Below are 23,480 nucleotides of genomic sequence, written 5' to 3'. Positions count from 1 at the left end.
AACAAATGAGTGATATAATTCTAACTTAGTGAGAGTCATATTTATGGAAACATTATTGCAATATCTGTTTTGCAATATGCTAATGATATTCCAAACCGATATATATAGATATGATGATATATAGATATATATATATATATATATAGATATAATATATATATATTATAATATATATAATATACTAGAATATATATATATATATATATATATATATATATATACGATCATAAAGCAATATGCAAATCTCCCTCTTTAGATTAATCACCACCAAAGCAGACGCTTGTGTTACTTGTGCTGGTCGAGCGTCTGCACAACTATACAGAGGATTGGGGTTGAATGGTGCTCATTATTATTGTGAGCATGTGAGATGACAGGAAGGCCACACATGTCCACTGTTTGCAGTGTCTCCCTGCATTAGTACACTACTTCACGGTGTGTGTGTCAGTGAAAGGTCGTTGAAAGGTTGTTTGATTGAAGCTGCGGAGAGTGTTGTTTTGAAGAAGGAAGAGATGGAACAAGCAAGATGATTGCAAAAAAAAATTGTTTTTCCCGGGCCCCTGAATGAACACAGACATAAACATTGCCTGTCCCCCAACCTTGACCTCTCACTGCAACAGACAGATACAAACATGCACACATATGTTTGTCCTGGACACATTTACTGAAGATGGTGTAGCAGAAGAGTAAGATGAGGTATTTGTTTGGCTTTCATAGCTGACATGGGTTGGTGATAAGTCACTTCTCTGAAAGCCAGAGGTCAGGGCTGGAAAAAGGAAAAACAGAAAACATCACATTTCAAAATATATATATATTTACATAAGGCCCAAAAGAGACAAAGCAAGACTATCAATCCAATGTCAAAAATAACAAATTCGCAGTCATAATTTGTTGATCATTTTTAAGTTGGGACTGTTCTCCTGTATTCGTTGAAGAGAATGCAGATTTCCACAATAACGGTGCTATAAGGTAACAGAAATGTTCAATATGAATGTTCTGCTAACATAACCTAGATCTTCTGCATAAAACAGTGTTATTAAAATGTGAGGCGCTGTGTTTATTATAGACCATATTCCTCTCTGCCCAGGGTGGCATAACCTGTGGGGAGCTCCATTAGCTCTCAAAAAACAGGTATGTCAGTACTCAAAATAAAAGTTGTCTGAACTCCAGATAAAAAAAAAAAAATTGCATAACATGGCATATATTTGTCTAATTAAAGCAGGAAAGCAAAAACGATTCCTACTTCGGCTGAAACTCCTGCTATAAATGGAGTTATAGCAGGAGTTAACAAGCTGGTCTTGGCTAGTTTAATCAGACTATCTGCTCAGCTCTGTTATAGCCTGCTTCACAAAAGAGTGTTACCTTGATAAGAGTGCTTGAATTTCAAAACCAAAGCCAAATTATATAGTGAGCGTGAGCTTACTCTTTTGGAATGGGAGACATGGCTCTCTGCCCAGGGTAGCATGACATGTGGGACTCTCCATTAGCGCTCAACAAATAGCTATGTCATTTGCACTATTAACTCTATTTATTAGCTATTAGTGTTTTTTAAAGGTTCATGACCAAAGCTGTGAAAGGATATCAAAATAGTGTCTGTTTATGTTTTGCTCCCTGCAGGGACCACCAATCAAAGCTCAGCGTAGTTAAAGTTAGCATGTTTCTCTTTGGGAGCCCCAGATGCTGCTAGCTGCCTTCACCAAGGAGGATGTTGGAGCAGATTGACAAATAGCCTGAAAATCATTTCAACAGAACTAAGAGCAAAAACATGCATTTGAGACGGTTTTGTTCCCTTTATACGTGTATCAGTGGATGACAAGATCAGCCAGAGCAGAAAAACAGATTTTTGGGATGTTCCGTTTGGAGGAGAACGTCAAGGGTGTAATTTACATTTCTCTATTTGAAAAGTTTACTTAAGTCTGCTCCTCACAGCCATCGAAATCAATAGATTCATGCTTCCGACTGGTAGTTTAAAACAGCAGCCTTCGTCACTCAAGCCTCTTTCGCAAAACATTCCTGTCATAAATCTGCAAAAACGAGCCACCGCTGAGCTCCCGCCGATCCTTCATAAATAAGTTTAGACAACATTATCCCGCGCAGCTGTGAGTTTAGTGAAGAAAAATATAGCGGGCAGCGCAGGACCACCGGAGCATCAGCGTCAGAACTAAGGATAAAATCTGCTTTAAGAGTCTTCTTGTGGTTCTCATCAAAATTAGCGTTGATCCGTGAAGTGATCGCGGTTTTGGATGAGTAAATGCTTTCAGACTTCAGTCATAAATCTAACTTTACTCTGCTTATCTGAGATGATTTTTTGACTGATCTTTGTGTCAGCGGTTCTTCCACCTGACTGGTCACTATTTATCACTTTACCTGACCCGCGGAGCCAGCCGATGCGCGCCTGGGGAATACCTCGCTTGGTGAGTCAGGGGTGGAACAGGGGCGGGCTCACTTTCACCCTCCTTTAACGCAAACACATGGAGATGGCAGAAAAAGCCTTGAAGTGTTTGGTGAAAGGATCTTCGAGTAAACAGCTGTGAAATGTCTCGACGACTGGTAGACAATCGCGGAGACGTTTATCTGTACAGGGATAAAATTATAGGACAGGATTTTTTCCAGCGAACACAAAGTCACAACACCTGTTGCTTTATGTGTTGATTATCAGTTTTATCTGTCAAATAATGAGCAATGTGGTCACCATGTTACTTGGATACTGCTGCAGCATACTGGAGCTTTTTGCAATGCTTATTTCCTTTCACCACTTGCCGGGTCTCTTGCACAATGTGGCATTTGTACTAAAATAGCCCAAATCAATCTGTTTTACTATCAAATTATGGTTCTGGAGTTGATAGATCGTAGTTTTAACACTACTTTTGATTCTCTTCAAACAGTGTCAGGCTGCTGATTTGGTCGGGGGCTGTAGATGGTTTGGTGTGCTTGCATCAGACCTGTTCATCATGACTGAGATAATTTGATTAATGCTCAGTGAATACACCTAAATATCAAAATGGCATGGCTTTTGCTGCATAAAAACAAATAAAAATAATAAATAATGAATTAACATTTGTCTTCTATATCTCCTGTTTTAGATGTCCACAAAGTTTACTCTTGGGCAAAATCAATGTATTGATTTAATCTATTGAGATCCAGAACTGAAGCCTATTATACATGAATGGGTTAAGAGGCTTCAATGATTTTTATGTGTTAGACATACAAAACATTTTTAAGGGATCTGAGGAAAACTTCTTGCGATGTCTGGAGTAATTATTTTGACTAAGAAATACATTTTTGATGTCAGCAATACAAATCCTCTATACATTAATTGTTGCAAAAGGCCACTAAACAAAAGTTAAGAATTTTTAGATATAAGCTTAATCCTAAAGATTTTGACATTGTACTCTAATAACTACATTTTAGATCTATTTCAGTAATGGTAAAAATACAATATTGACAAACAGAAAAGTGACTGACTGCAGTGTAACTCAATTAAATATAACATCGTCCTGCCATAGCTGTGGCTTGCCATATAACGCATTTACCTCTCTGCTGGTGCTACGTTTCTTGTTGCACGTATCCTTCCTGCTCGGAGAGCAGCTGTAAACCTTCACTGAAAGTGGTTTTGAGTGTTTGACCTTCACGCACCCCCACAGTGCGTGATCTCACTGGAAGAATGCTACTTTTGGGGAGTTTGTGATACATTTTCTATTCTGCCTCTCCATCGTCATCATCATCCATGCGGTGCATCAAAGAGCTGATAAGCAAATTAATTGGATACATTTTGCCCACTGCCGTTCCCTCACTGTCTGATAAGACAATAAACTCTCGGCTCCACGTGTGCGGCTGCGCGTTCACAGAGCTGCGCTGTGATTGGTCGAGACGCATGCTCCGTTCAGTCCGGTGAACGCGCGGCGCTCCTGCGGGGTTTATATACCAGCTTTTCCGCTTTCTGTCGCACCAAACTGACCACACTCCTACAAGCAAAACTAGCTGGACAATAAAACAGAATCTCACAAAGCCTTCAGGGGGAATAAATCGATAAAAAAATGATGGTAAACGTGTTCGCTGTGATGTTCCTACTGCTGGGCTGCAATCAGCTGCTGGCCATGGAGCTGCATGATCATACCCTGGAGAAACAAGGGAGCCAAGTCAAAAAGCGCCTCTCCCTGCAGAGCACAGGTGAGTTCAACCCGCAAAGTTATATTTTAGGGAAAATGTTCACACTTGCGTCTGACATTAGGAAGGTGCTTCCTCATGACTGCAGTGTACTCATTGTTATAGCTTGTTATAGCCTGCTGAGTGTTAATGCTCAGCAGCCAGGGATATGAAAGCATAGACTTGTTGAGCTTTCAATTACTCCATCCAAGCTCATGTCTCCTTAACCCCCAAACTGGTTAAATTTTAACTAAGACCCCAACAACAGATGGACACAGCAGAAAGAAAGGGAAAAAGCATTTTAAGAAAGTATTTTTCTTTAAAGATTGCACATTTAAAACAAGAAACTGAAAAGGTGGAAGCTGTTTATCCACCTCTTGTCTGTGGTGCTGAAAGTGAAATTAGCTGCTCTCGGTACATTTTGCTGTTTATCGCGTCTGACAGAAAACTAGTCAGAGTTCCTACAGAGTGCCAAGAATCGTTTATAAAAAAGATAAAATAATCTTTGACCCTCCAAATGCTGATTTCTGAGCTCTAGTGGTGGCTAGTGATAAAACATTTGGGGGTGAACTTAAATCCATCCGTGGCCGCTATCCTGCTGTTGGATTTTGAATCACACATAAAGTGTTGTTTGGCCACAGGTACCGAAAGTTGCGCTCCCAGGAGACTCTTTAAAGGAGTGAGATATTTACTGTAGAATCAACCCAAATCATTCTCATTTGTCACCTGGGATGGAAGTAACATTCTCAATAAACAATTGGTCTTCGTAAGAGAAGCGGACCAGAAATAGAAAAAATACAACACCATATACCTGTCCTGTGTGAGTAAAAATTCAATGGCGCCTCAAACCAACTTTGGACCGTTTAGTAAATGGCCAATCTCAGTGAAAGGCACTGTTTATGTGTTGTTCCAATTTTAACCACTAGGTGTCAATATTACGTATTGTTCCTTTAAAGGAGCTATAAGTAACACTGACACCTTGCGGCTCAAATCAGTACAACAGCTTGCCAATCACTACAATCTGTGTTTAAACGGTGTGTTGGTGTTGTAAATTTTTACTTACACAGGACAGGTATATGATGTTGTATTCTGCTCTATTTCTGGTCCACTTCTCTTTCTGGAGTCCATGTTAGCAGGGTGTTGCTCTTTTGCCAAGATAAAATACCAAATGCTGCGCTCTGTTTTGGGAGCCCTAGGAAATTTCATGTGATTGGCTCAGGTACCAGGAAGTAAATACGGCCTACACTCTGAATCAAAGTTGTTCCGCACCGTACTCTAGGTTTGAAAGGAGAAAAACTTGACGAAAACATTGTTTATGGAGAGGACTAATGTTTTATAGGGAATGTTACTTCCAACCCAGGTGACAATTGAGAAGTATTTCGGTTGATTTTACAGTAAAATTATCTCACTTATCACTCCTTTAAGTAACCAATTAGAGAGTGGCACGAACTCACATGGAAGCCAAAAGGTTACAAGCATACAAATGCACTCATTTTGTCTCAGCATTAAAACATTAAAATGAGAAGGCCTACACAAAAAAATGATTAAATAAATAAATAAAAAACACAAATAAAACTATAATGTAATGAGAAAAAAATCAAGTCAGACACATTTTAGATTTTTAGATACTATTTTTAATTTATGTTCACTGTTTCTACACCTTTTTCTTGCAATTTTGATGGTGGGAGGCACCTGAACACTCCCTATGGATAAATTTCCACTGTTGAGCTTATGTGTTTCAATTTGACTGATTATTCGACATGGAGTAAAACAGACCTGCTTGAAAAACTAATGTTTGTGCTGGAAAGCAAAAAGACAGAGTTAAGTGCAGGTCAAGAAATAATTCCTCTTAATTTTAATCAGAATTAACCCAAATAATTCATAATTTTGCATTTTTGTGCGTGTGTGTGTGTGTTTTTTTTTTCCACACCTCACTTTTATCGTATGAAATAAAATTGTCTGTACCTGCCCATTTTAGGTGATCTATAATGATCTTCCAGTCTACAACATGGTAAGGTACCGATGTGACATAAAACTACTGTACAAGTAGTGTCACAGTCATAAGTGGCGTATAGAAACCCACAATTGGATCAAAATGTGTGATTGTGGTATGATTGTCTAAAATTGTGATGGCAATGTCAGTTGCTAATAATCCATATGTTTCCCTCTCCTCTGTTTTTACACACTATCTTAATGTCACCACCTATCCCTGGGTACTTTAGCATCACCGTCACTAAAATCCATATTTGTTCAGGGCATCAAAGGCAGTTAAAGTCCATCCCAATGGCCAAATATATTACTAGCATGCAGAGTATGCAGGACACTTGAAATATATTAACCTACCCAGTATTGCATTGAAGCAGTGCAGTGTTGCTGCTACCAGAGGTGGCTACTCTTGTAAAAGTGAAAAGTAGTTAGCCAGGAAACTGCTAAAGTAAGAGTAAAAAAAGTATTCAGTAAGAAGGCAAAGATATAAGGTTATGTGCAAATTCTGGCATTTTAAAGAAAAAAATGAAATAAAATAACATAATTGTAAAATAACCAATTCAGGCAGAAGAAAGTTTTCTAAACCATTTTTTCAACATTAAATTTGGAACAATACTTACAGCAGTTAAAAATAAAAAAATGTAATTTCTTTCTCTTACTATCTATCTATCTATCTATCTATCTATCTATCTATCTTACCTCTCTCTCTATCTATCTATCTATATATATATATATATATATATATATATATATATATATATATATATATATATATATATATATATATATATATATATATATATATATATATATATATATATATATATATATCAACTGTTTACTGTGAGTTCATTTGACCTCCAAATGGAAAATAACATTAAAATAACAAAATATTGTGTACAAATAAGAAGTCTCGCTTTAACATAAACTCCAGTCTTTTGTCTCTCTGGTGCATTTTTTGGTTACAAGTATGTTCTTTATTCATGAAGTTACTTGCAATACATAGAGTAGCTAGAAATTTTACTCAAGTAAAAGTAGCGATACTTTGAGCCATAATATGCTCAAAAAGTTACTCAAATGTAACTAGTTACTACACACCTCCGGTTGCCAAAATGTATTTTGCGATGATAATTATAGATTCTGCAACTGCAGTCGTATATTTTTCAACTATCTTCCCAACATCTGATTTAATTGAAAACCCAGAGATGTTCAACTTCAGTGTCTTGCATGTTTCAGATGCTTTTTATCTGACACCAACCAGCTAATTTAAATGGCTGAATTAGCTCCGGAGCTCATAGAGTTCTGCAGGAACCTGCCGAGGATGTTTGAACCCATGACCTGCCTTGTGGACGGACTTCGCACATCCTTTCCGGTAGCTTTAGAAAGCCGGCGCTGCTGATCTCACTCTGTCTTTTCTGTGTCCCCAAGCCGAAATTCAGAGCTGCCTGGTGAGTTCAGGGGACGTCGGCTGTGGGATGTTTCAGTGTTTCACCAATAACTCCTGTGAGATCCAGGGCCTTCACCACATATGCCTGACTCTGCTGCACAACGCGGGACGCTACGACTCCCAGGTGGGAATCCGACTGAGCTCATGTCCCGCTCTCACACACATAAGTAAAAGTAATCCGCTCGCCATCCCAGCCCTCCGCTGTCAGACGGACTGAAACGAAGTCCATTGGGGACTTCAGGCAGGGGTTTAGAGAAAGCAGATCTGGATACAAGTTTTTATTTCATTTAATCCCATCAGTCATGAAGGTCGTTTGAGAGGAATGTTGGTAGTATATGGAGCAGGGTATGGCTACGGACGGTAGCATTGGTTACAGAACAATCTGAGAGGGCATCTGAAACGGGAGAAGGAACAGCATGTCCACTATACTAGAATAGAAATGTACAAGAAAGTGAAGCAAGTTCTTCTTCTCCTCGGGGTGACGTCGAGCAGTAGAGGACGTTTATGCGTGTGTCCTTCTTCAGATGCTGCGTGCAAACTGATTGCTGGGAAAGATCTGTAAATACCAGCATTTCTGCATTAATCGCCCGCGCGTTTCTTTTAAATTCCATGCAATTCTGCGATCCGATTAAGATGCGCGCAAACAGCTAGATGTTTGTAGATGTCTGCCGTGAACGCACTCGGGTTTTGTCAGAAATACAGACTTCTCCTGAAGCTAGTTGGAGTTAGGTGCTGCAGTAAAGGTGTGAAACGCGAACCAGAAGAAAATGTGTATAAAAAAAAATAAAAAAAACGTTGCACAAGAAGTAAGGAGATTTGTTTTTTGGTTGCTTATTTCTTTGTTGAAATGATAAAGCTTATAAAGATCTTATAAAGCTCGACTTCATGTTCAGTCCCGTTAAATGGTGCCATGTTTGTCAAGATAACGCATTGGTGGGTGGAGCAGCAGCTTTAAAGATGTGGGTCTCTTTTTTTTTTTATTTGATTTTTTTTTCCCCCCCAGTGTCCTGTCTAGCAATGTGGCAATAAGAATTGATGTCTCAATGCCAAATAGAGCTCGACAGATTTTGCTTTCACAAGTGGAGCAAACAGCTTTCGCCATAATGCTCCTCTTGATTTGTGCGTGTAAATAGCTTTATTGTGATTCCTGCAGGGAGAATTTCAAATTATATGGACACCACAATGGGAAAGTAGGAGAGTAAAGGAAGAACAAGAAGAGTAAAGAAAAGAAAGAGAAGAGGTGAAAGAAAGAAGAGATAAAAGGGAGAGAATGATAAAACGCCCTCTGTCTGCTCCATCACCTGGAAAGAGAGACGCAAAAAGAACAGCACAACCAACAGACATAAAGCAACAGATACAATCGAGTAACACCTTGATGCCATTGTGAAATCATATGTATTATTATTTATTTAAAAAAAAAAAATGTGGGTTTCACCCATGAAGACTTTTATTATGCTATAGACCCGTTTTGTGTCATTTATTGGATTGGAACATCTGAGGAAACAACACCCATCAGCAGTTTTACTCTTTTATTAATTGAATCAAATGGGGATTCAGCTGTGCATGCCATACACAACCACAACCTCCTGGTACCTCCTTCCCATGCCGGTCACCAGGCTGGACCTCCATTGCTGTGAGGCATCCAATTCTTCAACCACTGTCAGCCGATCTGGATGCGCCGGTCACTCTGGCATCAACAGCCCTCCCAAGCAGAACCCACAAGCATCCAGTAGGGCTGAGGTCAGGACTGCAGGCGCCCTTCCTATCCTCCCCACTCCTTCACTCTGTGGAGGAGACAGCTCTGCCTCCTAGAGCGGACATAATGGATGCCACTGGCTACAGGACATCGCTCTGCAGTCAGCTTGCCTCCAGTGAAGCTTTTCCATAGAGGCACTTTATACCACAACACTGCCTCCACCAAGAGCTGTTTAGCATTGGCAGGATTTGGAAAGATTTTTCATAGATTTAACTAGAGCTGTGCATAAAAATCGATACAAAGATTAATATCGATTTTTTTTAAAAATGATTTAAAACCGATATTCTGGCTTTCAATATCGATATACCTCCCAACACCTAGGGGGCGCTATTGCAGCCTAACCTTCATCCCTAAAATCAGACGTTTGGGCACGTTTTTGGTTTCTGTGATACATTAAATGCATTGAACCAAATGCACTTTGTTTTCCTGTTAATATATCAGTGTTCAATAAATTGAACATAAATATAATATTTGGCTGGTTTTGTTGATTGAATGACTTTGAGCATTTAAAAGTAATAAATATCGATATTGGAGTCAAATCACATCAAGGTGAGCTATATCGAGAATTGTATTGTATCGGCTAATCCTAGATGATACCCAGCCCTAGATTTAACCAACAAATGCATTTTTTTTCTTACAGATGTGGCATCATTTCAGGGCTTTTAAGGTGGAATTTACACGCCTTGAGTCAGTATAACATTCACACTGCAAAAACGGATCTAAAAATAAGTAAAATGTTCTTAAAGTTAATGTATTTATCCTTGATTTGAGCAGGTAAATAAGATTATCTGCCAATGGAATGAGTATTTAGATCCCTAAAATAAGATAATTAGACATCCTGCACTTGAAATAAGATGATGGAGATGAATTGTTCATATTTTAAGTGCAAAAATCTTATTCTATTGGCAAACCATCTTATTTACCTGCTCAAATCAAGGAGAAATACACTAATTTTAAGAACATTTAACTTATTTTTAGTTCCGTTTTTGCAGTGCAGTGGCAGGAACCATTGTTGCCGCCATGACTCAATCGACCGCACGCTGCTGCTCCTACTTTTTGCGTATATCGTAATGCATCTTATCTACACGTCGCCCTCTTTTATCTCCCTTCCCATGGCAGGGTAAATCCTACGTGAAGGACGCACTCCGCTGCATGGCGTTGGGACTGCGTCAGCGTTTCAGCTGCGTGAGCCGGCGGTGCTCTGCGGTGAAAGAGATGGTGTTGTCGCTCCAGCGAGAGTGCTACTCCAAACACAACCTCTGCCTCGCCGTGCAGGATCACCTGGACACCATGGGGAACCTGGTCCAGTTCCAGCTCATGTTTCCTGCAGGGTGAGGAAGGCACGCTCGTACAAAGAGTCAAAGCATGCGGGGCAGTTATCTAAAACGATAAATGGTATCAAATTGAATGAATTCTGACTGCACATTGTAAAGCTCCTGCTTTTAACACCATAAGTACTTATGTTATCTCACGGTGGCAACATAAGAGCAGGCACATCATGGCTCTTATATTAATTTGTCTTTGTTATATTAATAATAATCTTATATGATATGGCTCTTTTATTCATAAAAAAAAAAGCCTGGCTCCTTGATACAGCAGCAGACAGTGAGCTGTGTGTGTTTTATAATGAATGCAAATCTCTGGTTTCACCTGTTTCAACATGACAACATGGTAAAGCTCTCCTGACTAGCCCTTTAATAATTAACTCCTGCTCCACTTTGCTTTCAAAGTTTAAACCCGGACCTGGTTGTAAACCATTACTAATTCATTTCGTTAATTAGTCTTTCCACCAGCTGCTTTTATCCTTTCATTCATAGAACTTTCCTGCCATCCTTTTTCAGCCACGGTCCTAAATGCTTACTTGGTGAAAATGATTGGCTACTTAACGGGATATTTTTACTCATTGGGGTTCTAGACCAAATTTAGCAGGGGGGGGGGGGGGGGGGGGCAGTGTTTTTTCACAGGGGCACCGAACAAAAGATTGGGGGGGGTAACAGGTCAACATTTCATGGTTTAATATATTAAGTAAGTAAAAGAGCCAAGTATGGCTCTGGAAGTGCAGGTTGCAGACCCTTGATCTTTTCTGAATACAACGGGAGCTTAACGTGAAACAGCTTCATTTTTAATTATTGTTATTTTTTATGTTTATTTTTTTATTATTTTGTTATTTTATTATTGGGTAAAAACATAAATGAAAAAAAATACAACTGATCCAAATGACCAGTCACCGTATCTTTGTCAGCATTTATCATCCTAAGAAATTTAATATCATGTTTTTAGTACAGGGGCCAGGAACAGTTCCACTGGGGCCCTGGACCCTGTTGGCCCCTGTCTAGAACCGCCCCTGTTTTTACTTCCTTCTTTCGACTGCCTGCGACTGACCTCGCTGTGGATGAATTCCCAACAGGCCCTACGTGGAACTGATGAACTTCCTGTTGAAGTGCGGAGACGACATCAGGACCTGGGTCGGACGGCGACTGCGGGGGCAGTGTGAGCAGCACTGGGGGTCGCTATGCGGCACCTTCACAAAAATCTGCCCCCTCAGTCAGCCCGATGTTCCGGGGCCTCCGGCCGGTCCCCCGCCCTCCGTCCCTGGACCCGTCACCCCCACAGACCCCCTGCAGCAGCCAACCAGAGAGGTGGAACTAGAGGACGTGACCCCGGACAGGATGATGGACAATGCCACCAAGTCTGATCTCTCGGTATCCTGAACTTTCTTGCGTCGAATGTGTTACGCAGGGTACACGAACATTAAGCACTTATATTTACCGGTAGAATATGTTAAAGATGTAGTGCTAGGAGAGCTTTCTGTCTACTGTTGCCAGTGAAAGTAATGCGGCAATATTTATTCAGCGTGTGGGTGTTTTTGTTTCGTGTAGATTTATATTTTCGTCTCGACACGTACAGGATGAAAAGCCACCAATCTACCTCACATCGATGACATTTCGTCAGAGTGGCGCTCTTACGACACGTTAGCACAGTGGAAAGCTTGTTTTCAGCTCATGTGTGGCTGATAAGAAAGAATTCAACATTTTTAAGTCTGTTTTTGGTGTTTGTGGATTGTCATATTAATAAGCTTCAACAATCAGCAGTGATAAGATGTTTTTTTTTTCTCATGAACATTACATTTACGTTAATCCTACAAACTTCTCAAGCACTCGTATCTTTTTTTTTTTTTCAACTGTTTTCCTCAGGCCATTTGCTTTATTTCTGCAATAGATTCACAAAGCAGATGGCTCCAAATACACGTAGATGCAAAGATGCCCAGAAGGTCCAGCAGTCTGGAGCAATTTGCAGCGGTTTTTGCGTCAGTCGGAGTTGTCTGGCATGGTGGTGCAGAAGTGTTATGAGATCCATAAACAATGTTTTATTTTCTATTAAGCTACCCGAGGACTCAAAACTTTAAAAACAACATCTGACTGGAGGAATCCTGTCAGAACGGTGGTTCCACATGTTGCACTTGTTGAAATAATAAATCCCCAATCACAAACTTTGGATTCCTTATTTTTAATAAAACAACCACAGGATTTAAAAACAATTTCAATAAAAAAGAGATTTTTTTTGCAAAAAAAAAAAATAAATATCAGGCAGACCTCCCTGAAAGTGAATTAAATCTACCTTCTGTGAAATCTCCAGGCTGTGTTTGGCAAAGCCAGCAGAGTAGTAAGTCACTTTTCTGTCAACATTTTCTTCAACTGCTCTAAAGTTCTCCATCAGCTTTCAGCATAGGTGTGTGTGTGTGTGTGTGTGTGTGTGTGTGTGTGTGTGTGTGTGTGTGTGTGTGTGTGTGTGTGTGTAATGCAAACAGTTGACACTTTTGAGAAAGCCAGTATTGCCGATGACTGTGATTTACATAAATCTAAAAGAATATGGCCAAACTTTCACCTAAACACTTGTAATTTATCTGTGGGGAAATTAAGAAATAACTGAAAATATAATCCCTTTAACATTTTAAGCAACTGATGTCACCGTATTAATAATGCAGCTCCCAAAAGCACGCGGTTAATCTCAAATGTATTAATACCGCCAGCAGATTTAAATTTAGGATTTCTTTCATTCAGCCAAGAAGTTTATGATGGGGAAAAAGACTTTGTTGACATTAAAGCAATTAAACCATTGTTATAATTGCTGAGGTTTTGGTGTTTAAGGTGATATTTTTAACCAAGTGATCATTTGCAACAAGATCCAACTCTCTGAGCTTAATATCACTTCCCTTGAGGAAAAAAAACGGGTTTATGAAAAAAAATATTACTTTAAATCTAAATCTTTAAATCTGGGTCTGGATAATTAATGGGATAAACTGTGGCTGTTAAAAAAACAAACAAAAAAAAAACATCAAATATAATCTATAAATCATACAATCCCAGTTTGGAGACAAACCAGACTGAACTGCAGTGGAAAAGGGCAAATAAAGGTCAGAGTATCTCAGTACTTCCTGCTAAAAAGTGCAGACCTTACATTCACCTGATTGGTGCTAAACTAAGATCTCCCTCTCAGTTACTACACTGGAAATCAATGATTGCTTTGCTGATCCAAGAAGTCTTTGAAATATGACACAGACTAGTAACTACTGGGTGGAGACGGTTTGCATATATATATTTAAAAAAAAAAAAAAAAAAAAACTGCATCCAACTGAAAATAACATATTTTTAAACAGAACTGGTTGGCATTCGTCCGTCGCTTGCAGCGAAATAAAACCGATCTACGTCAGACTTTGCTCTGCTGTCTGAGATATTTGCACAATGCATCACCACCTTGAGTTTTTAACTTTTTGAAGATTTTTAATGAATTGCAGATTCCTCAGACACCTGAAATACTGCGCTCAGTAAGTTGTGCAACTCCACCAACAGTTACACTTCTCTCCAAAAACTCGGGTTCGCACGGATTCAGATTCCTTTGTGTCCGTCGGACTGAAGTCATGAATTGAATTAAACGACAACAACTTCAACAACACAGAGAAGTTTAAGTTAAGTTTCATTTTCAAGTAAATACACAGCGCTGCTCGACAAATGAGAGCAAAGCACTGAGAACTACATTGTAAAAAAACTTCATTCAAACATTAAGCGCTTGACTTTCAGCCCTTTTGCAGACATTCATCAAGCGGATCCTGATGTTTTCAGGACGTGTAAACTTTGATCTGGCATATTTCACGAGGACATTTTTGTTTTAGCACTTTGCCACCGTGCCTTTTTAATTCCTCTGGCATAGATGTGAAAAACTGGAAAAAGGGGTGAAGCTCCAGGTCCATTTTATAGCTGTAAGGGAACATAAATATCTGTGCAACATGCTTAGATTAACAAATCGCAATGCACGATGAAAAACCTCCATGGGTGTTTCTGAGGATGCTTTTAGAAGAACAAAGAGCTAAAGAACGGTGGATCTCCATCCAGAGATCATATTGAGGAGAAGGCTTCTCCACTAACCGAGGAAAAAAGGAAAGCAGGAAAAAAGACGCATCGTGTGGAGAAACGGCCTTTTTTGGACCAATCAGCCAGAAAACTCGCATCTCTAGATGTCCAAACGTTTATCCCAGTTAGTTCAAACATTATTTCAAGAAAAATCAGGCAGTGAGCAGCTTTAGTCCTCATCTATTCTTGTTCATGGGAACTTAAAAGAAAAATCGCAGCTGATTTTTGTAAACTAACCAAATGCATATTAAAACAGCTTTTTTTTTTTTTTTTTTGCCTCCTGTAAACACATAGTCTTAATGCTGCTTCTGCTCCATGTCTTCCTCATATCTTAAACTCTCCCTGGGAACAGGCCGGCGTAGACCCGGCCGGCTCATTAAATGAAGGGGAGGAGGCGTTTCTTGAGGATGTAGAGGACGGTGGCGAAGAAAAGCGCTAAAGCCAAGAAAATGAGCAGCTTGTCTGTGAGTTCCCTGCGGTTGTACTTTAGAATCAGCTTCCTCCCCAGGTGGATGGTTCCCGTCATGCTTTTGAACTCCTCGTTGGTTTCCTGCACCGTTCTAGAGGAGGTGGCTGCGGTGAGGAAGATAGAAGGAAGGCATTAAGGGTTTTTAACTGGACAACAAAAAAAAAGCATAAACAAAGTTTGCTGGATACTTTAAAAGTTTCTGTACCCAGAGTCCCAATGGCGTCCTCGCTCTGCTTCACCTGCTCCGACATCATCCGGCTGATGGACATCAGACTCTCCGTGATGCTGCTGCTGCTTTCCACTAAACTTTCTTTGGTCACCTTCCTGACATCAGTACACACACACAGGGCAGAGCGGGGGATCAAACAGCGTTCCAGATGACTTTAACAACACTGTACACTGCAAAAAGGAAACTAAAAATAAGTCAGATTTTCTTCAAAGGGCTGTATTTGTCCTTTAATTGAGCAGGTAAATAAGATGGTTTGCCTATGGAATGAGATTTTTGCACTTAAAATAGGAACAACTCATCTCTATCATCTTATTTCAGGTGCAGTATATCTAATTATCTTATTTCGGGTGTCAAAATGATCACTCCATTGGCAGATAATCATATTTACCCGCTCAAATCAAGGACAAATGCACTAACTTCAAGAAAATTTGACTTATTTTTAGTTCTGTTTTTGCAGTCTTAAAGCACATTTCCTAGAGACATGTAGATCGGCTCAGGAAATAGAAGGAGCTAATTACAGGAAAATCCTGGAAGGAAACCTGTTAGAAGCTGCAAAAACGCGCGTCCAAAATAAAACCCAAATTCCACTCCCCGAGTTTATTTAAACAAAGAAAAAGATAGAATTGAAAAGTTGTGCCAAACCCTTGCAAATGATTTTAGAGAGGCATTAGTCAGTGGCTGAAAATCAAACACACCTCCACAAAAGCAGGAGTTTTGGCAGCTTGCTGCTCTGAGCCAACACACCGGCGTGCGAGTTAACGCGGCGCTAAAGAGGAAAGGCGTCAGCTGTGAGCTTAGAGATCCCGGGAGCTTAGGAAGCCTCAGCAGAACTTTACTGACCTCTGTCTGGTGCCCAGAGTTTCTCCTCCGTGCAGAAGCTCGTCTTTCTCCGTGTTGTCTATGGCTAGTTTACAGGCCAAGTTGGCTTTCCTCCAGGCTGTCTGGTTGCTGGAATCCACAAAAGTAACACAGAAAAAAAATTTAGAAACCTGCACTAAACCCTGAGTTTCATTCACCATAAAGCTGCAGTATTTGCACACGCTGTTCCTGCAAATACTTCACATCAGAAGTTCATGCTTTTCTCGCATCGGATTTACGGAGTTCTTAGTTATTTTTAGACTTATGGAACTCAAAATTAATTCATGCAAGTCAAGAGATAGCATGTGTTTGGGGTCCAGACACCTCAGCATCTGGCGTCGCTGGCTCTCCGTCTCGGCGAGGATGGACAGTCTGTTTGGCTCCGTGTCTTGCTCCTGGGCCATCTGCTCCAGATCCTGGCGGCAGCAAAAACATGGCTTCACATGACTCACCTCCATTGGGTTCAGCAAGTCTCAACACAGCCTGTATGTGGGTAGGAGGGGGGGGGGGGGGGGGGGGGCAAAGACCAGACCTGTATCCTGAGCCTCAGCTTGTTAAGTTTCTCTTTGACCTGAGAGTTGAACTCGGTGAGAGCGGACAGCGGTCCAGGACAATCGATGATGTCCTGCAGATGACAAAGACATGATGTACAGTGCAAAAAAAAAAAAAAAAAAAAAACAGTCGGTAAGAGTAGAAAAGGTCAAAGGATAAATGTTTTAAATGTTTCATTGTATTTACTCATAAAGATTAGATAAAACATCAAGCTCTATTTGCGTTTATTTAAAGCAAAAAGGCAACAATTATTTCTAGAGCTGTTAAAATAATGCAACATGTTGATTATTACAGTTATAATAATGTTATCTGCAACATTTCTTTATTGTGGTTTTATTTTTGGACACATTTGAGCTAAAATATAAAATAAACAGCAGCCGGCGTTAGAGGTTTTCCTGCGTGTATCATTCAAACTCAGACACCCTTTTTGCTGCTCAAGTATAACGAGATGACACGAGCTTCATTAGTTGGGCTCTGAGGCGAGGAGACATCCTGCTTATATTTCACCAACTGTTGTTTTAAAAAGTGACAATAAATGACAATAAAGTGACAGCAAATATTTCCAAACAAACAGTCTTTCTAGTACTGCACATATTATTTAATGTGAATAGTCATTACAATAACAATCCATGTAATATTGTAGTAAAAAAAACGAAATAAATAAATAAAACTGCTTGATGCAATAATTTGTAGGCGACTATTTTTCCAGTGTGATGCATTCACACTGTCATGCAAAGCATATCTGGTCAGCAAGTTTGACCTGGACTGCGATCAATGCCCACGCCTGATATTGAGTTTAGTGGCTAAAGGTCATGGAGAGCACTGAGGACACCATGGTGACAAAGAGAAAGAGAAGAGTGAGAAAAATGTGGTTTGAACCCAGAAATATTTTCCATAGAAATATATAGATAATTGCATATACCAATATGCTTTTTTTTCCTGTTTCTATTTATGAATATGATTATTCATTTTATTTTTTCCCCAATACATTATAAATAGTCATTCTTTTTTCTGAACTTTGCCTCTAAATGGTAGTATTATGGTTTGGTCTTTAGGGAAAAATAGTTTTCGTTTTTTTTACTACATATATATGCACATTGGTAAGCTAAGTATCAGAAAGTATCAGCATTTTCCTTCCCATCAGTGCGTATTTATCTTTTCTTTAGATTTCCAACTAAAACGGTGAGACACAGGATTGCAGGACGTGTCTTATAAGTGGAGTTGCACATTAAATTCTGCCAGATAACTTTAAGCACATCAGGAAACTCGTCCATTTTATTTGGTGGCTCCATTTTAAACAACAATTGCCAACAAAATGCTTCTTATTAACACTAAAAGACTTACAATGCAAATAAAGTTACGCGAAGTAAGAGTTGCGAAGCTAACTTCGGAGTCTCTTCTGTTTAGCATTTTTAGACCATTTCTATGTGCCTTTCCAATCAACTCCCGATAATACAGGAAATTCATCATAAAAAACATTCATACGTCTGAGCTCTTACCTGGATAAGAGCTTTTATCTCCAGGTCATATTTTATTATTTCTTGTCCGCAAATCCGTACGTTTACGTCCTCCGAAGACGCCATTGCTGTTTTTGTACGGCAAGCCGGAGGGATTAAAAACAAGCGAATCCGCTTTGGGCGAAGCAGTAATCCTATTGGCTGAGACGGTTTACGTCTTCACGTAAACATTACATCAGGATTTTATCATCAATTTTTGAGTGGTTGGGGCTTTGCTTCGCTTTCAAAATCTTACGGCGGAGTGAAAACGTATTTATTATTAAAAAAGGATATTCAATAAAAAAAAAAAAAAAGGTTTTGGCTGTTTATTAAGATTAGGCCTATACGTTGATTATAATGCAACGCATTTCACATGGCTGCTAAATAACTATAAGATGACTTTATCTGGAAACATGTGCACAAGTGTTAAACCACCCTTGATTTATTTATCTTTATCAACATTTTTTCAGGTTTTCTGGAGATTTTCCACAGTATAGCTTCTACTGGACTGGATAGTTTTCACACATTCAAAGTATAAAATATTGGTGATGGATATTGTTTACACTGCTATACCTCATTTCATTGATTCATTAGTTATTTTTATGAAACCAAAGATGTTCAGGTTCACGGTTTTCCTCCACGCTTATTTTGTTGGGACAAGAGGTTTGGGAACATCTGCTTTAAACTGTGGTTCTGTGCTTTATAAATTAGTAGAAATTACATAAATGACACGGGAAGATTTTCAGTACCTTGCAAAAGTCTTAAGTCACCACCAATGGGCCAGGATTTAAAAAAAAAAATGCACAACAGTCCTGAGCTTGTTTTTTAGAAGTTTCCTTATTCTTATATGGTAGTTGCTTTTTCAGTTTTTTTCTCTTTGAAGCTGACAATTTTTGAAAAAATTGTTTACAAAATAGCCTATTGAAAAAAAAAACAGATGCACAGTACAACAAACACTCGAAAAAATATTTTTACCCACATTTTGAAAGTAGACCAATGGATAAAAATTTTATAGCAGGACACATCAAAATATACACCAAGTCAGAGTTGCTCACGATTTGTATGAATAGAAATGCTAAAAAAGATTTTAAAAGTTGAAAGATTTCCTTTTAAAGTCAAATGTCTACAAGAACGAGTCATATTGCAGATTGTACAAACTTAACTTTAGAATAAATACATTACTACAATAAATAAATAAAGATTTGTATTCAAGCCTTAAAATCTTGTAAACATCTGTCTGGAAATAAAAAATAAAAAAAAACACTTTGGTTATTGAATCTGGTTGGCTTTGAAACATTTTGACAAAACATTTTAAAAAGCTCCATTAATTCTCCTACGTTGTGGAGCTTATAGGCTATTAACTGTCCTTTTCCTGTCTCTGTTTTGTGCAGCAATAATTATTATCATGCCTCTGCAAATTTTAAGTTATCCAGTTCATCGCAAAAGCAATCAGGCTTAAATCGGAGGCAACCGGACTTTCACTCAGGTACAGTCCCCGGTAAAGGGATCCATACGCCTCGAGCCTTTAACACACATCACAACCTTAATTCTCAGCGTGTTTTATTCAGATTTTATCTGCCGTGGAGTGGAATGAAAAGGATCAATGGAAAATCTGAAAAGTGTGGTGTACATTTGTTTGTAGCCTCCCTTACTTTATTCTTTGCAAAAAGCTCCTAAACAGTTTTCTTCTATAATTGTTTGGGTTTTGCTCCGTCCATCTTCAACTCTAGTCAGACTCTCTGTCTCTACTGAAAAAAGAAATGCATCCCTACGCCATGATGCTACCACCACCGTGTTTCATTGTGTTTCATTCACACGCTTACTTTTCTCCTGTGTGGTCTGAAATGTTCCTGAATACATGCCATTATGCATTTATAAGGCAAAAAGTTTCATTTCGGTTTCACCTGATTAGAGCACTTATTGCCCACAGCTTGTGCTAAACTCCAAATGGGTTAATTTAGAGTTTTCTTACAATGGCTTTCATGCTGCTTTTACATAAAACTCAATTTATGTAGTACACAACTAATAGCTGTGTCAAACTTGAGCTGTTGATTTGTCCAGCTCCCCCCGAGTTACCAACTCTAGACAATTTGAGCACATCAACATGCTTTAAATAAAGTATTCCACCATAAATAAATAAATATTTACCTGTATAGTTCCACAGGGGGGAAATCTGTCTCTGCATTTAACCCATTCCTTAGTGAGTGGTGTGCTGCCAACACTGAGTGGCACATGGGAAGAAATCTGTGGTCAAGGGTCTTGCTCAGGGTCCCAGAGTGATAGACTGAGTTTGAAACCGGCAACTTTTGGGGCCTTTCCAAGACGCCAACATCCAGCTCTCTAACCACTAGGCCACCACTTACCTGTAGAACATGGGTGCCCAAGTCCAGTCTTCTGAATCCACCATCCTGCAACTTTTAGATGCTGCCCTCCTCCAACAGAGCTGAGTCTTATGGTTTATTTCCTCATCGTCGTGTCATTCAGCTCTGCAGAGTCTTTATTTGTCTTTATTTCCAGTGCTTTGGAAAAGGGATGCATCTAAAAGTCGGAGGATGCTAGCTCTAAAGCAGGATTTCCCAAAGTAGGGGTCGCGAGATGATGGTCCAAATTTCTGACTTTAGATATACTTGTTTTAATACAGCAAATATATGCCTTTAATTGTGAAAAAATATTTATTTTCTGGAAAACGTACAACTTTCCAACATCAGAGAAAATCCAAGTTTTTTTCTCACCAGTGTGTGAAAGTAATGTTTAAATTTCTGATTTTTTTTGTGGAATTTACTCCTCCGTGGCCAATAATTTATTTTCTTTAATCTACAGTGGCCACAAGGCATTTTTTTCTGTGTGGGAATTACGACAAAGTCACATAAAGTTGTAACGTTACGAAAAAGAACTCACAGTTGTTTGCACAATTGCTTCAAATTCCTGATACAACTAATACTTTTTTTGCTGATTTGCTAAAAAAAAATTTTTAAAAAAAATTAGTATTTCGTTATTTGTAAAACAGCTACTGTAAAAAAATTTACAAGGCACTCAGCAATCCTCATTTTGAAATGAGTACATTGAAAATGCACTGTATACCAATTTAGACCCAGCATCTTTTACAAACACAGACGGACACAAAGCGAGACACTCTAAGAACGTGACTGGAGTCAGAATGTGGTGCTAATGGTTTTTATTGTTTTGATATTAAAATCAATAAACATAATCAGACTAACGTGGTTACAAGCAGAACTGCAGTACCAACACCCGGCTGATACACGAGAAATAGAAAGAATGATTTAACACAAAGTTAGATAAAAAAAAAAAAAAAAATGAAGAGGCACAAGAACACAACGGAGATTCAGGGCAGGTGTCCGCAGGATGCCGAGCAGCCAGAGACAAAAACTGTCACAAACTGAAACATAACGGGCCGTTACAGTACAAACTGAGAAAAATAAAATAAAAAATAGAAGTCTTACATTTCCATGCCTGTGCATAAAGCCACCAGCTGTGCCTCTGGAAAAACAAAAATACAACAAAAAAAGAAAAAAAAGTGGGTTGAACCAAAAGTATAAACCCAGCACAACATTTATTATATAACATAAATATAACACATGTCAAGATATTGTATTTAAACAGGCATATATGTGAACTACAAATATAGACGTCATTGCTAAAGAGAGGATCAAGTTAGTTTCAGCAGGATACACCCTCTGCACGTTTTGCTTCTTTACGAAATTAGAATCACCAAGAAATCTAATACAGAGCACTGAGCAACGAAGTACAGCCTTCCTACTGAAACCGGGGAGAGGAACACACACAGGACTAACTACAGAAAGATCCCATGCTGTTGATCTAGTTGAATAAGTTACCATACAAGACCAGAAGCATCATAACAATGGCATGTGGAGCTCAGGATGACCGATACCTCCCACATCCTCTCTGAATGTTTGGGCTTGTATGGATTTCCTATTAAAAATTGACGTGCTGTCTTGCTCTTATTATTAGAAAGAAGAAACTAAACAGAACGGATGCTTTAAGATAAGCTTTTTTTTTTTTTTTTTTCCTCTTTTTGTTGAACGTCTCTCGCTTCGTGTGTTTTGGCAAGTCTGGAAGGAGATGTAAATCACTGCAGAGTGTTGGTTTGGAAGTTTGACGAGTGTAAAAGTAGATCGTTTTTATTTTCAAGGGTGGGTTATTGTCGTCGTTTGCTTTAGTTAAATCAGTCTGCAGAGGAGGAGATGGACCCCTTCCCCTGTTTTTCACTGCAAGGGAAGGTGAGGGGTCTCTGCCCACCAGCCTTTTATGACCCCCATAATAATCTCCGAGACTCCGAGACAAGACACTGCAAACCAAGCCCTTCTTAAAAAGGAAAGGAAAAAAAAACGGATTAAAAAAAATTTATTTGAAGGAATAAAAGAACAGGGAACGTGGTAAAAACCTCAACATTTCCACTGAAGTGCTTAACGGAGTGCTAAGGCTGTCAAGCGCTGAACTTTGGTCCAAAGTCATGAGAAAAACTTTGGAAGGTTGGGTTGGTTTAACCAGGTGCGAGCTTTGGCCCACATCCATCCTTTTATGACACAGTTTGTGAGTTTCACAGGCAAAAATTTCTCATAACTCACAACGAAATCTTGTTCAGGGGACTTACACTGCCTGGAAACTTGCATATTTGTACAATAAAGCATGACATTGATGTATTATATCTGAAACGTCTAAACAAGTCTCTTGGAGTTGTTCGCATTTCCGGAGGTAGCCAACAAAAGAGAACTAAACCTAGACTCCTGAAATTCTTATTTTCAGGAGAAATTTTGATTAAAAAAAAAATTTATATCATGTTGGCTACTAAGTTTAAAACTTAGGGGTTAAAAAGTGCTTCTCTATACATTAAAGCTGTTTAACTCTTCAACTGGAATAGGCTGTGCCAGTGACAGAGTCCTTAGAAAGTGCAAAAAGGATTCTTACAATGTTAGTCTGTAAGGAAACCTTTCATCCAATCTAATGTTTGGAAAAGTTTGATACTCAGATTCTAAAATAGACCGTGGGATCCCGCGATGAATCATGAAACAGGAAGAGAGTCTTAAAAGGATAAACTTCAAAAATCATATTAACTTTTAAAGGAGATTACTTTTTTATATTTTAAGTGCATTTGGT

At 39.0% G+C, this 23,480-nt stretch overlaps 2 protein-coding genes across 2 annotated transcripts; one reads left to right on the top strand and one right to left on the bottom strand.

Annotated features, from left to right (window-relative positions):
* Positions 1-3,946: 3,946 nt before the first annotated feature.
* Positions 3,947-12,420, top strand: LOC118564538 (stanniocalcin-2-like). The gene is made up of 4 exons (XM_036142942.1): positions 3,947-4,167; positions 7,558-7,700; positions 10,452-10,663; positions 11,740-12,420. Exons 1-4 carry the CDS (start codon positions 4,035-4,037, stop codon positions 12,041-12,043), a joined length of 792 nt encoding a protein of 263 aa, XP_035998835.1. The 5' UTR covers positions 3,947-4,034; the 3' UTR covers positions 12,044-12,420.
* A 1,873-nt stretch (positions 12,421-14,293) lies between these two features.
* Positions 14,294-18,431, bottom strand: bnip1b (BCL2 interacting protein 1b). Its single transcript, XM_012881520.3, has 6 exons — positions 18,348-18,431; positions 16,829-16,921; positions 16,621-16,712; positions 16,279-16,386; positions 15,415-15,533; positions 14,294-15,313 (listed from the first exon to the last, which is right to left on the bottom strand). Exons 1-6 carry the CDS (start codon positions 18,429-18,431, stop codon positions 15,117-15,119), a joined length of 693 nt encoding a protein of 230 aa, XP_012736974.2. The 3' UTR covers positions 14,294-15,116.
* Positions 18,432-23,480: the final 5,049 nt, after the last annotated feature.

The sequence above is a fragment of the Fundulus heteroclitus genome, chromosome 11 (genome assembly GCF_011125445.2).
Source record: "Fundulus heteroclitus isolate FHET01 chromosome 11, MU-UCD_Fhet_4.1, whole genome shotgun sequence".
Taxonomy (NCBI): domain Eukaryota; kingdom Metazoa; phylum Chordata; class Actinopteri; order Cyprinodontiformes; family Fundulidae; genus Fundulus; species Fundulus heteroclitus.
This window is presented reverse-complemented; position numbering and strand designations above follow the sequence as displayed.